Consider the following 16213-nt stretch of genomic DNA (forward strand, 5'->3'; position numbering starts at 1 on the left):
CTGTCACTATTATGGGCGCACTGTGGCTGTCACTATTATGGGGCACTGTGGCTGTCACTATTATGGAGCACTGTGGCTGTCACTGTTATGGAGCACTGTGGCTGTCACTGTTATGGGGCACTGTGGCTGTCACTATTATGGGGTACTGTGGCTGTCACTGTTATGGTGCACTGTGGCTGTCACTGTTATGGGGCACTGTGGCTGTCACTGTTATGGAGCACTGTGGCTGTCACTGTTATGGGGCACTGTGACTGTCACTGTTATGGAGCACTGTGGCTGTCACTGTTATGGTGCACTGTGGCTGTCACTGTTATGGAGCACTGTGGCTGTCACTGTTATGGGGCACTGTGGCTGTCACTGTTATGGGGCACTGTGACTGTCACTGTTATGGGGCACTGTGGCTGTCACTGTTATGGAGCACTGTGGCTGTCACTGTTATGGAGCACTGTGGCTGTCACTGTTATGGGGCACTGTGACTGTCACTGTTATGGGGCACTGTGGCTGTCACTGTTATGGGGCACTGTGACTGTCACTGTTATGGGGCACTGTGGCTGTCACTGTTATGGAGCACTGTGGCTGTCACTGTTATGGAGCACTGTGGCTGTCACTGTTATGGAGCACTGTGGCTGTCACTGTTATGGAGCACTGTGGCTGTCACTGTTATGGGGTACTGTGGCTGTCACTGTTATGGAGCACTGTGGCTGTCACTGTTATGGAGCACTGTGGCTGTCACTGTTATGGAGCACTGTGGCTGTCACTGTTATGGGGTACTGTGGTTGTCACTATTATGGGGCACTGTGGCTGTCACTGTTATGGAGCACTGTGGCTGTCACTGTTATGGGGCACTGTGGCTGTCACTATTATGGGGCACTGTGGCTGTCACTATTATGGGGCACTGTGACTGTCACTGTTATGGGGTACTGTGGTTGTCACTATTATGGGGCACTGTGGCTGTCACTGTTATGGAGCACTGTGGCTGTCACTGTTATGGGGCACTGTGGCTGTCACTATTATGGGGCACTGTGGCTGTCACTATTATGGGGCACTGTGGCTGTCACTGTTATAGAGCACTGTGGCTGTCACTATTATGGGGCACTGTGGCTGTCACTGTTATGGAGCACTGTGGCTGTCACTATTATGGGGCACTGTGACTGTCACTGTTATGGAGCACTGTGGTTGTCACTATTATGGGGCACTGTGGCTGTCAGTATTATGGAGCACTGTGGCTGTCACTGTTATGGGGCACTGTGGCTGTCACTGTTATGGAGCACTGTGGCTGTCACTATTATGGGGCACTGTGGCTGTCACTATTATGGGGCACTGTGACTGTCACTGTTATGGAGCACTGTGGCTGTCACTGTTATGGAGCACTGTGGCTGTCACTATTATGGGGCACTGTGGCTGTCACTGTTATGGAGCACTGTGGCTGTCACTGTTATGGGGCACTGTGGCTGTCACTATTATGGGACACTGTGGCTGTCACTATTATGGGGCACTGTGACTGTCACTGTTATGGAGCACTGTGACTGTCACTATTATGGGGCACTGTGGCTGTCACTGATATGGAGCACTGTGGCTGTCACTATTATGGGGCACCGTGGCTGTCACTGTTATGGAGCACTGTGGCTGTCACTGTTATGGGGGCACTGTGGCTGTCACTATTATGGGGCACTGTGACTGTCACTGTTATGGAGCACTGTGACTGTCACTGTTATGGAGCACTGTGACTGTCACTATTATGGGGCACTGTGGCTGTCACTGATATGGAGCACTGTGGCTGTCACTGTTATGTGGCTGTCACTGTTATGGAGGACACTCAGCAGAGGTGTATACTGTACCTGGCAGGGGCAGAAGGACCTTTAGGACCCCTGACCCACTATCTCTGCACCCCCAATAGCTTCGCCCCTGGCACTGAGGCAATGAGCACAATAATTAAGTAGAATAGGACAGAAGGATTTAACCCTTCGCCTACAGACTTTATTTTCGCCTCCAGAGATCACCAGGATACGGAGCAGATCTCGTCAGGCCTGGTTCTTGTGTCAGATTTGCCACCACTCTGGAGGGTCACCGCTGGCACAGGGGCCTTGTCCTAATTCACCGCTCACTTTCCTGGCAGGAAATCCATGGCTGCTTTGTTTCTTTCAGAGGAAATCAGTGCAGATGACCGGCCTCTTCCTGACACTCCACGGCTGGACATTCATTCAGTATTCTGGGCTGGACGTCGCGTGAAACCTGCCAGCTCCGAAACCTCTGCTCAGTCAGAGTGTCCCCAAATAAAGAGGAAAGCCTCCAACTAATAACGACTGCTGAGCCGCTGTATCTAAGCCTGTTATGTGCGAAACTGTTTGCTGAGCTGCTGTATCTAAGCCAATCATGTGTGATGCTGCCTGCTGAGCACTGACATTGTGGTATGATGCCCCTTGCTGTATACCCAGACTCGGGCACATACGGTAGGTACAGGTTTGTGGCAGTGCAGCCGCTGGCTCGCTCGCAGCGCAGTTGCCATGCTGCTTGTTGCGCTCCTCGCTCCATGTCACATGTGATCACCATCAGGCTCCTGCAGACAGTATATCGAGCAGTTTGCAGAGATCACTGTCGTCCTGCGTTGGGCCGTGTGTTAATCTCACAGACAGCATGTCTGCCTCCGCCCGACACAGGTTATGTAATGGAAGGGGATGGGGATCATCCAGGAGGTTTCTGATGGTGCTGACCTTGGGATTTAAAGGGGAACTACGACTATTTTACAACCCTTTAAAGCACCCTTCGCAATTGTGAAAAATCATCCCATCACGAAACAGATCATGCTGCTAAAGCTGTGAAGAAGACGAGCACCCACTGCTGCATCAACATGGATTCCTGATTCCGAAATTAGCCATTGGGGCACATAGATCTCTCCACTGCTTCAACCCCATCACCTTTTACAGGAGCGGACATGTTGTCGATGTCAGGCCATACTGCTACTATCTACAATGTGGCTCACCAAGTGAGGGGATCCAAGTACCGCTCTAACTTCAGAATTTAGGAGAGGGATCCAGCACCTTAGGGTCCCTCTTTGCCCCTGTTTTAATGTCTTCATCGAAGGTAGACACTGCGTGATACTACGTTACCCCTCAAGTTCACCAGACTAGAGTTACATAGGGTAATGCTGTAAGTGTCACTGTTTTGGGGGTATGCTACTACTACTACTACTAGCTGCGGTGTGGTCCCCCAAACTAATGTTTAGCAGTAAAGGTCTGACAGAGATGTCAACAGAGGCGTAACATGAACTTCCTGGACCCCAGTGCAAAATCTTTACCAGGACCCCATCTATAACGTATCCTTCATAGCACTGGTCTTCTCAAATTGAGAAAATGAATTTTGTGGGCCCCCTTAGGATCCTGGGCCTGGGTGTGATTATACCCTCTGCACCCCCTGAAGTTACACACATAGATCTCAGGCCTGGTTCACATTTGCACATGGGTTTCTGTTCACAGAGTCCACTTGGGGACTCCCCGAACGGAAACCTAACCCGCATTAAAAAAGCGGTTACCTTAGGAAACCCACGGATCCCATAGATTATAATAGGGTCCGTGTGGTTTCCGCTCAGTTTCCAGACGAAATATGTGCTTACAGAACTTTTCTCTCCCAATTTTTCATGCGGAGAGGAGAACGGAATAACCCAAACGCAGATGTGAACTGGGCCTTAAAGCCGTGGCGAAGAGATTCCCCCAAGCTTGGAGAGGTCTCAAGGTCACATCTTGCTAAAGAAAATCCCGGTCCTGGATTTTAGGACCATGAATGCATTGAATGCTTCACAAATTTAGACCGCCCCTCCTCAAACAGCAGAGTAAGATAAGAGATCCGCAAAGAACTGTAGGGGCACAGACCTCTAACCTTCAAGGTCGGTAATTGGTTGTGGGTCTCAGCATTTGTAAAAAATTATTCTGACATTCCGATCTACACCAATCAAAAATTCTGAGATTCCGATCTGCACTAATCAAAAATTCTGACACATTATGACATGTTAAAAGTCTCTTAAAATAACAGATGTCCTTTAAAGTCTTCCCTCCAAAAAGGCACTGTGTTGTGCCCAGCGCTGGCTCTTCATGGGCGGAGCATGACCAAAAAAAAAAAAAAAAAAAGTCATGCCCCGCCCCTGCAGACTCTGCATTTAGAATAACACGTATCAGTTTTTCCAGGAGTGTACCTTTAAAAAGCATTCATTTATAGCAAAAAAATATATCACATTATTCCAATTTCACCGACCGTCGCGCAAATTAACCTGTCGCTCTCCTCGTTAGCCAATTAATTCTTGCGGCTGACACCGCGACAGAGATGTGCATGCTAATTATACACCCTCATGTAATAGAACAGGACTTATAATCTCATTATATCGCCATCACTTGTTGTCCTTCCAGGTGGCGCTCACCTGACGCATACACATCTTCCTGGATGTCGCTGCTCCAGTTTCTACCATGTCTTTTCACACCCCTCCCCCTCCGTCTCCCCTGAAATCAAGTGTTAAGATGCCGTTAATAACTGTTAATTAGTTTTCCTTGAGCTGTGAGCAAGAAGGTAACACATTCAGTACACGTCAGACAGCTCTGGCATTACATGGACGCAACGATATATATACAGTGGGTTTTTTTTTTGTTTTTTTTTTTAGAAAAGATCTAAATTGAGAATGTATGGACAACAGACTTCTGGGTAATTCCACTTAAGGAGTCAATGGATATGGACAATGGCTTGACTGAATTTATCATTGAACTAATGAAATGAGTGTTCTCTTACTCATCACACTGTACTTTTACACTATGGTTACCTTATGTGTGAACCGTCTGTTGCTCCCTTGCTTGGAATCATCAGTGCAGGACAGGTTCGTGTGGTCAACGAACCAATGGTGCCAAAAATACAATGGAACTTTCTTCATTTCTAAACCACACTCTAGACAATATCCTGCCAAATTGTTCCACCCTTGTTTAGACAGGTTGTTGTGGTCAGGATAACGGTTTCACCCTTGTTTGGGCTTATTAGTTCAGGACAGGTAAAACAACCTGTCAAAACAGATCAGCCTAGTTTCGATTCCTTGGATTATGACAAGTTGTTGTGTTGTGGTTCACCATTTTCGGACTCATTGGTTCAGGACAGGTGGTCTTGGCCAGGAAACTGTCTCACCCTGTTTGGACTCATTGGTTCAGGACAGGTGGTCTTGGCCAGGACACTCTCACCCTTGTTTGGACTCATTAGCTCTGGACAGGTTGTTGTGGTCAGGAACCTTTTTTACCCTTTTTGGTCTTAGTACGGGACAGGTTATTGTTGTCAACAAACCAATGGTGCCAAAATTGTTATAGAATACAATGGAATTTTCTTCATTTCTACACCACACTGTAGACAATATCCTGCCAACTTGTTCCACCCTTGTTTAGACTCAGTAGTTCAGGATAGGTTGTTGTGGTCAGGAACCAATTTCACCTGTTTTAGACTCTTTGGTTCAAGACAGGAGGTTTTGGTCAAGAAACTGTCTCACCCTTGTATGGACTCATTAGCTCTGGACAGGTTGTTGAGGTCAGGAGCCTATTTCACCCTTTTTAGACTCATTGGTTCAGGACAGGTGGTTGTGGTCAGGAACCAAGTTGACCCTTGTTTGGACTCATTAGCTCAAGATAGGTTGCTGCTGTCGAGAATCTGTTTCACCCTTGTTTGGACTTCTAAGTTCAGGATAGGTTGTTGTGGTCAGGAACCTATTTCACCTGTTTTAGACTCTTTGGTTCAAGACAGGAGGTTTTGGTCAAGAAACTGTCTCACCCTTGTATGGACTCATTAGCTCTGGACAGGTTGTTGAGGTCAGGAGCCTATTTCACCCTTTTTAGACTCATTGGTTCAGGACAGGTGGTTGGGGTCAGGAACCAAGTTGACCCTTGTTTGGACTCATTAGCACAAGATAGGTTGCTGCTGTTGAGAATCTGTTTCACCCTTGTTTGGACTCATTAGCTCATGACAAGTTGTTGTGGTCAGGACCCTATTTCACCCTTTTTGGACTCATTAGTTCAGGACAAGTCATTGTGGTCAGAAATCTGTTTCACCCTTGTTTGAATTCTATAGCTTAAGATAGGTTGGTGTGGCCAGGAACCGATTTCACTGATGATTTGTAGAAATCAAACAGCATGAAAGCCAGTATAGAAGAAATCGGGCACCAAAAAATCTCTTTCCCCCTTGTTTGAACTCATTGGCATAAGACAGGATAAACAATCGGAATTATTAACTGTAAACCACACACGATTGTGTATGATAACCTGTCGACAACCTGTTTCATCCTTGTATGTACTCATCAGCAATGGACAGGATGTTGCAGAGATTGGATACAAACCAATGAGAAAGGTCCTAAATCTGTTTCCATTTTCATAACAGCCACTTTTGTAGGCAACAAATCTGTTTCACCCTAGTTTGGATTCCTCAGTGCAGGACAAGTTTCTTGTGATCTACAAGTAAAGAACTGCAGAACCAGGTTAAGCCAATTTTTCGCACATTTTCGCAAGAGATAAGTTTGGATAAATCAAGATTAATGCAACCTGCTTCACCATTGTGTGGACTCTTCAGTGCCTCAGTGATGTCACTACTCCTAATAATATATAACAGTAACTATGTATAGACAGAGGGTACATGCAAAGAGGTGAAACTGTTAATTCATGGGAATGTAGAGAGTTCTTATTTCAGCATAAGGGGTGTGAAGTATGAAGATAAACTGGAACAGTGATGGGCGGTGTGTCATTAACACTTCATCACCTCCACTCTGCCAGTGTCACAGAGTGTGCAACAATCTGACACACTAAAGACACCATGTCAATGGCGGCTCATCAAAGCAGTGTCATCCAATCTGCTACTGTCATCCCGAATGTCTGCTAACAATCATAGCTCAAATAACTATCTGCTTATAATTAATATAGTACATTATTTTACCTGTCCACTAGGGGCACTATTATAGTAGTTATACACATAAGAGCAGTATTATAGTAGTTATATTCTTGTACATAAGAGGCAGTATTATAGTAGTGACATCCTTGTACATATCGGGTAGTATTATAGTAGTTATATTCTTGTACATAAGAGGCAGTATTATAGTAGTGACATCCTTGTACATATCGGGTAGTATTATAGTAGTTATATTCTTGTACATAGGAGCAGTATTATAGTAGTTATATTCTTATACGTAGGAGTAGTATTATAGTAGTTATATTCTTGTACATAGGAGGTAGTATTATAGTAGTTATATTCTTGTACATAGGAGTAGTATTATAGTAGTTATATTCTTGTACATAGGAGGTAGTATTATAGTAGTTATATTCTTGTACATAGGAGCAGTATTATAGTAGTTATATTCTTGTACATAGGAGTAGTATTATAGTAGTTATATTCTTGTACATAGGAGGTAGTATTATAGTAGTTATATTCTTGTACATAGGAGCAGTATTATAGTAGTTATATTCTTGTACATGGGAGTAGTATTATAGTAGTTATATCCTTGTACATAGGAGCAGTATTATAGTATTTATATTCTTGTACATAGGAGCAGTATTATAGTAGTTATATTCTTGTACATAGGAGCAGTATTATAGTAGTTATATTCTTGTACATAGGAGTAGTATTATAGTAGTTATATTCTTGTACATAGGAGCAGTATTATAGTAGTTATATTCTTGTACATAGGGGGCAGTATTATAGTAGTTATATTCTTGTACATAGGAGCAGTATTATAGTAGTTATATTCTTGTACATAGGAGGTAGTATTATAGTAGTTATATTCTTGTACATAGGAGTAGTATTATAGTAGTTATATTCTTGTACATAGGGGCAGTATTATAGTAGTTATATTCTAGTACATAGGGGCAGTATTATAGTAGTTATATTCTTGTACATAGGAGTAGTATTATAGTAGTTATGTTTTAGTACATAGTGTCAGTATTATAGTAGTTATATTACTGTATATAGGGAGCAGTATTATAGTTGTTATATTTTTGTACATTGAAAAAAGTTTTATAGTAGTTAGGGGTAGTAGGTAGGGTCTGTAGTGAATATTATGTATATTTCTATATATGGCAGTATTACAGTAATTATATTCTTATACATGGGGCAGTATTATAGTAGTATATTCTTGTACATAGGAGTAGTATTATAGTAGTTATATTCTTGTACATAGGAGTAGTATTATAGTAGTTATATTCTTGTACATAGGGGCAGTATTATAGTAGTTATATTCTAGTACATAGGAGGTAGTATTATAGTAGTTATGTTTTAGTACATAGTGTCAGTATTATAGTAGTTATATTACTGTATATAGGGAGCAGTATTATAGTTGTTATATTTTTGTACATTGAAAGAAGTTTTATAGTAGTTACTGTATATTCTGTACTGTACATATAATACTGCCTCCTAATAGTCCCATTGTATAATGTCTGTATCTTGTTGTTAGGCTGCCATGGAGGAGTACGGCGCTTTGCTGCAGGAACTTACTGAAAATATTACCAACGAGGACTTAGACCAATTAAAATCAGCCTGCAAGGAGGACATCCCCAGCGAGAAGAGTGAGGAAATCACCTCCTGCCAAGACTGGTTCAATTTCCTGGAAAAACATGATAAATTGGCAAAAGGTAAGGCCGGAGTACTGCTGAATATGACTATGAATACGAATATGCTCCAAAGAGGTAAGGGGCAATGCCCTTGTTAGTCATGTGGTCCCTTTATCTATCCAGAGTCAAGGTCTGGTGTCTGGGTCACATTGGGGTTATTCTATTCGGACCACTTACTATAATTTGCTCAAACTCTTTTAGATACACATTGGTTGCAATACTGCGAATCTCAAACCACGCCTACCATTAACTCCAAAGTTTGATGATACGTTGACAATCTCTAATACCAACAACGTGCCATTTTTCAGAGACACAAGCCTCAGAGGGATGCGGGGTGTGCTGCTATTTTCTCTATATCGGGGACATTAGTCGGAGAGATGGAATAATTACAGGAGCGGCCGTGTCCTGCGGCGCAGTAGGAGGGAGGGATTCATACCGAGGCCTTTACATCAATTCCCCGCTCAGCACTGGTCAGGCCTGTGTTAGAGTCTTCTGTTGCTATGCCAATGCTTGTCTGATGCCTTCGAAGGGACCACCGCCAGCGATGCCGCTCCCCTGCCACTGCGAAAACGTTTAACCCCTTGTCATCCCTTCAACCAAGATGCATTTAAAAGCTCCGGGCGAAGAACACAAGAACATTGTACACAGCGGCGTCCATAGCAGCACATTATAAAGGATGCTGAATGGCGCTGAACTGTAGCCCAATTTCTACATGTTAGTCATCTGTATGTTATTTATCACCATTAATAGGTTGCCCCCCTCCCCCGAGCCCCAGAAGGACAAATTTTACAAACTTTTAAAAAATGATTGTGTTAAAGGGGTCCACTGCTTGAAAAACGTAGCTGTAACAGTGCCCCACTTGTTCACAGGTTGTATTTGGTATTGCAGTGCTGTTCAATAGAAGTCAATGGGTGCACGTTGCAATACTATACACAACCAGCGGGCATGTGTGGCGCTGTATTTGAATACATGTTTTACTGTCCAATCATACAGCCCAATAAATTACTTTGATAGATCAGTGCTTAGGTATCCGTATCGGCCACAGTATGGCGGGGAGGGGTCTATCAATGGACCGCACCTCCCTATGTAAAGATTTTAATGACAAAATTAACACTAACTGGTGCCAGAGAAAATCCAGCTCTGATTCTAGATCGACCCAATGGACAGACTGCAATTGGTTTCCAATTCAAGGTCTACACCAGGGGTAGGGAACCTTCGGCTCTCCAGCTGCTGTCAAACTCCCAACATGCTCCATTCACTTCCATGGGAGTTCCAAGAACAGCAGAGCAAGTGTGCATGCTGGGAGTTGTAGTTTTACAACAGCTGGAGAGCCGTATGTTCCCTACCCCTGGTCTACACCAAGACAGAGTAACCCGTAGTCTGGATCATTACCTACTGAGTGATGTTTCTAGCTATGCAACCAGTTATGTGACATCAACCTATTCCAAGATGACATACCCCAATAATAGGCGCGGCCACCTGCCACCATGAGCAATTTGGTGTTTTGTTTTTCCAAATCCGTTCAGCTATTCTAAAGATATAAGCTCTTTCAGTGTGGGTGGTACCACTGCATGATAAACAACACACAGAGACCCCGGCCCCGGAGAAACTACATTGTTACCATCCACTTGGCTAGTAAACCCTAATTTGCATCAATAATAGCAGGGCTTATATCTTTGGAATAGCTGAACGGAAACATCAAAATGCTTAGGGTGACATGGCCAATTAGATGATGTATATCAATGGGCTTTTTAGACCTGGTGACAGGTCCTCTTTAAATCCCAACCCAACACCCACTTGACCACTATCTCTCCATGCACTCCATGGCTGTCCAAAGACTAGACCAGTGATTCTTAACCTTGTTTGAGGTACCGAACCCACCAGTTTCATAGGCACATTCACCGAACCCTTCTTTAATGATAAATCAAATATGATTTTTTTCCAAATTCAAGACATAGGTATATGTTTTTTAGTGGTACACAAAATGAACCGTGCATATGGCCTAGGGTTCGATCGAACCCTGGTTAAGAACCACCGGACTAGAGCTATATGCTACGATATACTATAGGCATGAAATTCCCCAATGACCAAACTCCAACCCTCGTGTTATGTATCTCTAACTGAGCTTGAGAAAGAAGGGGCTCTGGTGGATTATGGAAATGGGGGCTCCGTATGTCTACTCATCTACGAGTCTACGATCATCAGCCCAATTTTTGTTATAATCGGTGTGATAGTGAAGAGCGGCGCCCCTCCCCTCCTTATCTCCAGTCTTGTTTGCACAGGAGATTGTTATTTTCACACAATAATTAAAGTGACATTTCTCTCTACATTGAAGCGCTGGAGCTGGGTGACCTTTCCTGAGCTTCGGCATCTCATTGCCAACCTGGTTCCTTGGCAACGTGGCGCTTGGTCCCTGTAACTCCGAGCAATCTGTGTTTTCTGATCTGTGAGCACAGACGAAGGGAGAGCAGTATCGTGAAGCCATCAAGACTCATGGATGGAGACTCAATGAACCAGTCCTGTGGGTCGTCACGTGAAGTGGACATGCCAGACCCATCAACGCTTGTGAGAGGTTCGTCTCAAATAACACCACCATTAAAGATGGATGGCCCTCCCATGGTTTGTTTCATTTTGGGTTCGGGTGGCTCGGATCCCTGGATTGTTTCAGATCGAACAAGTTCGGATAGTGACGTTATTATATTGTGGAGTCTCTTCAGACCCCAGAGTATCATTGGTAGAGAAAGAATTAAAAACCATTTATGCCAAAGAGACCCCGGAGTATAATAATTAGCCGCAATGCACATTGCGCTGGCCCTCCCAACTTCACCCTAGACGAATCCCCAACAGTTCAGTGTCATGAAAAACTGAGCAATTTGGGTCAAACCCATCTCGGGAGGAAGTAGTGTACCCATATCTCTTAGTTCTACGGGATCAAATGTAAATCAACATAGGGAATCTAAAGTCATCTAAGTTTGGTTAGAAGAACCATGGGGTGGTGGAGATGTTAGGTTCGTAATACAGAACTCTTTATGCAAGATTTAAAGGCGTTTTCTAGGTTTATGAATCGATGGCCTTTCTTTAAGATAGGTCATTGATTGAAGAACGGCGGGATTCAGACTTGCGTCTCGGTCCCATTCACTTGAGTACGAACAGGTCATATGTTCATGCAACGTCACATCACCTATAAAGTTGAAGCGGTATTCATGGAATATCTGAAGTCCGACCCCTGCTGATCTTCAAATAATGACCTATCCTAAAAAATAGGTCATCCGTTGATAAGCCTGGAACATACATTTTAGATGGCGCCCAGCCAAACAAGCTTCTTGTCTCAACACCACATAGGCTTAACACAGCCAAGTATGGCTGTGAGCTCAGTGGGGAGTAAGCACTGTCGGGAACCTCTGGCAACGTCTTATCACCCTGAGAACAAAAGGATTTGGTACCTTGAAATTCAATACAACCGACCCCTTTACCCCAAACATCTGCCAGTGGTGAAGAGTCAGGACACCTTCATACACATTAGATGGTCAACTGGTCCACAGAAATCTGCCCTTCATCTCATCAGTATGGCCAATTTAACAAGTATCCCATGGACCAGTTTGGCAGGAGTTCAGCTCGGATAGTCAGGTTCTCGTAACTGTTGATCCCACCATCTAATAGGAAGAAGTCTCACGTAACCCTTATGAGATTAGCAAAGACTGAATAACAAGCCGAAAGATGTGGAATGACAGGCTCAGCTCTGCTAAATCCATAGTATAGAAAGTGTCCACACAGTTTAGTGACTCTCATCTTTCCAGCCACTCAAAAATTCCTACGCACGAAGCCGAGGCATGAACGGTATGCATTATTCACGACAGACCATTTGAGGGCTCCAGTTCTCCAGGCCACGTTGCTACAAGTCTGTCAAGTTGTTGGGACCCCGCGAATGAGCCATATCAATAATATATCACAAGGACAGAAGATCCGACTGAGGGTTTGCCTGAGCACGAGAAACATGAAAACCTACCTAAAGACATTCACAAGGAAGAACATTTGTTCGATGTAGCCGGGGGTGGTAGAGGGGGGGGGGATGATGTGCCGGGACAGGGTCATCTATTCACCAGAAGTAAATGCAAGGACTAGGCCTTTGTTATACAGCAGAACAATCCGTGAAAGCCTGAACCATTCTAAATCCAAACAACTGAGGCATTGTACCTTATGTCACCCGGCATCAGGCTCTCATCTGCAAACCCGACATGACAATTAAGCTTCTCTGGAAACACGAGGAGAAGTTTTATTTCCGCAATCAAGGCTACAGCTTGAAGCGACGGTCATGTATTATACAAAATATATACAAATACTGTATAATTATTTTTTTTTTCATCGTCCATGGAATCATGATGAAAAAAATCCAACAACAACTTTTTGGTCCAGCAAAATCGCAACGTAAAAACAACAGATATTCAACGAAAACCCCCAACTTAGTCAATTGGGTTCCTCGGGAAGCCTTGTTGACCCTCGTTGTAGCTGCTCATTGTTGTTGAGTCTCATGAAACAGATGCATTTTATTGTTTAGTCTGTTCCTCTATTCCAACTATGGAACAGAACAATAGACTGAAATTACGCAGATGTGGACCCAGCCAAAGACAGTTGTGCCCAGTATGTATTTCTCGAACGGTTGCAAAACTACAACTTGCCACATACCCTGACAACCAGTTTGTGTTCTGATATATATTTTTTTTTTTACATTTTCCAGATAACCTCTCATACATAGAACACATATTTGAGATCTCTCGACGCCCCGACCTTCTCACCATGGTCATTGACTACAGGACCAAAGTTTTGAAAATTTCAGCAGAAGAAGAACTCGACACAAAACTTACTCGGATCCCTAGTGCTAAGAAATACAAAGGTAGGTTATCATAAAGTCTGATACTTCACCATAGGTTGGACTTCATATGGAGGATCAAAAATAAGATACAAGAGATAGAACTTTTTGCTTTGATTGAGATGACACATTGACCTTGGGTCCAATGAAAGAAAAACTAGAACTATAAGTTTTAAGATCTTGAGAGGTGAAAACCCTTGTTTCTGGTTTTTATGAGGGTCCAGAGGTATAGTTGATCCGCATCCAGAGGTATAGTTGATCCTGGCATCTTCATCTTGGTGGAGCATGGCTAAGATTAGGTCTATATGTGATATGGCCAAAGCTATAATACATGTGCCAAACCATACAAACGTCTCCCAATGTTATAAAAGTCTAAAGAAAAGTTACCCGATGGTCTCAGTTCCTCATGTTTGCCATTTATTTCCAAACATGACCATTGGTTTGAGGTTTGGACCATGAAAAAGAGTCAGTCGATTGTGGGTGGCCACATTCTTACAGTCTTACCGACTGCCACTCTTTATGATCGAAGGATGGTGTCCACAGCCATCCAAGTCTAGTCCAAGAAAGAAGGGGTCTCGTAAGATTGTGGTACATCTGCCCACATATGTCATAAAGTTTACTACTTTTACTCAAGAATTTTTTTTTCTTTCAGATATTATAAGGCAGCCTTCAGAAGAAGAAATCATCAAATTGGCCCCACCACCAAAGAAAGCCTGAAGAATACAAGAGAAGGAAGAGAGAAGACTCAATCCTATTTGGTCTCCGTTGTTCTATCCCTCTTGTTTACCTTACACCTCCCTGGTCTCACCCTGAGTTAACCCACCACAGGGAGTAGAGATTGGGGAGGGGAGGGGGACGGGGAGCGAAAGGAAAATCCGCACCCACCGATGACCACTAACAAGAGTCCTAATCCCGTTGTGTGTGCTCCGTGACCTGCAGTCTGTCCTACGATGCGTTTCGTAAGCGTGTGTTTAAGTAGAAGCATTTTTTTATTTTATATATTATATATATATATCCTTTTCGTGGGATAATGTGGCTAAATACGGTTTTAATTTTATTTTTTTGTGGTTTGGAGATTTCTATGCAAGTGGAAATGAGACCCTTGTACATTTTTTCCCCTATTGTTGTTTCTACCCGGTTGGCCATGACCGTGGTGGAAACGGAGAACGTAGTGTGGTCAGGAGAGCATGGAGTGTGTGATGGTGTGCTGTGTCTTTATGTATTATCGTGTATCCATGTCCTGTACCCGATCAAGGCAGCCATTTTGAAGGCAAGGCTTATGTTTGGCCTGTAGGACACAGTGACTTCTTATGAGGCCTTCGCTGCTTCCTACAGAAACCAGTCTTAAAATGGCGGTCTAATGTTACAGGTGCACTTTCTTAGGAAACGGTGATTGGTCTCCTCTGAACATTCCAATGTATAGAATATACGTCGCCCCCTTTGGGTTCATTATTTTAACGTCATATCATTATTTTTGAGGGGCAGCAGTGGAGATGGAGGGTAAAAGGGTCAAAGGGAAAACCACTGAGGCCAGTGCTGGGAAATCAACAATTCTAGTGAAACAGATTATAATCTCATAGACACTGTCATAAGGCATGGAGAAGCCAACAATACATCTAAAAATATGTGACCCCCTCCATTTTACCACCAAAAATTGCATCAATAGAAACCGGTCAACGACTACACCCATTGCCTAAGCATTTGTCAATTACTGAAAAAATAGGATAGGATAGAAAACATGAATGTTAAGTCATCGGATAAGGATGTTTGAGGCTTCGAGGAATAAGAAAACGTGAAAATGAAAGCAAAAGTGATATCTACATAATAGAAGGCAATAGACTAGAGAAGGGAAGACGTGAACTGTAGGTAGTGAGTGCCATAAAGAAGTATAGGCCTGGAGAGACACGATTAGGATGATGGATAGCATGAAAATTGAAAAAGTTGGATGACGTCCACTCGAAACAGCGCCACTCTTGACTAGAGTTTGAACCTGGTATTGCAGTTGAGCTTCATTCAAGCAAAATATTACAAAAAACCATTGGACGTCACCAAAAGTCAGCCATGTTTTTTCTATTCTTATACAAACCTTATAACTTTATGGATGTATGAGGTTATTTATGGATGTATGAGCTCAGAGTTAGCTGAATTTTCAATGACCCATGAAAGGATTGGGGAAAATACTGGAGTCATGTAGACAATGGTCCTGAAGCTTTCTATCCCCAGGTCTGCGCTGATAGACTATGGAGACTGCTCCATTTTTGATGGACCTAACGTCTATGAAAAATGGGCATGTTGGTCTGTTTTTGGCCCTATTCACATGACTGTGAAAAAAGGCCATCAAACGGACGATACGAAACCCATGAAAGTCATTGCGTGTATTCACATGTCTGTTTTTGTATCCATCAAATTGGACAAAGATAGAGCATTAATAGAAATAGAGCGTCCCTCAGGGTCTTGACCCAAAAAGGCGTGGAGGTATGGGGATAAGTGCGCACAAAACCAGTAGTCGGCTCAAAGATCTTCCAAAACTTTAATTATAACAAGCAGGCACAACGCGTTTCGGGCTGGTCGCCCTTCATCAGGTACATAAACAACTTGACTGGCAGCCTTCAGGGATTAAGTTCCGAGCGAGTGAACTTAATCCCTGAAGGCTGCCAGTCAAGTTGTTTATGTACCTGATGAAGGGCGACCAGCCCGAAACGCGTTGTGCCTGCTTGTTATAATTAAAGTTTTGGAAGATCTT

General features: G+C 43.5%; 1 protein-coding gene across 1 annotated transcript in view; it reads left to right on the top strand.

Moving 5' to 3' along the window:
• The window catches only part of PEA15 (proliferation and apoptosis adaptor protein 15), a 71893-nt gene extending 56003 nt beyond the window's left edge, over nt 1-15890 (top strand). Inside the window, exons 2-4 of the mRNA XM_075283264.1 lie at nt 8447-8624; nt 13339-13494; nt 14123-15890. Coding sequence (XP_075139365.1) covers nt 8453-8624; nt 13339-13494; nt 14123-14187 — 393 coding nt within the window. The 5' untranslated portion in view covers nt 8447-8452 and the 3' untranslated portion in view covers nt 14188-15890. The remainder of the gene's footprint in view (nt 1-8446; nt 8625-13338; nt 13495-14122) is intronic.
• The last annotated feature ends 323 nt before the right edge of the window (nt 15891-16213 follow it).

The sequence above is a fragment of the Leptodactylus fuscus genome, chromosome 7 (assembly GCF_031893055.1).
Source record: "Leptodactylus fuscus isolate aLepFus1 chromosome 7, aLepFus1.hap2, whole genome shotgun sequence".
Classification (NCBI taxonomy): Eukaryota; Metazoa; Chordata; class Amphibia; order Anura; family Leptodactylidae; genus Leptodactylus; species Leptodactylus fuscus.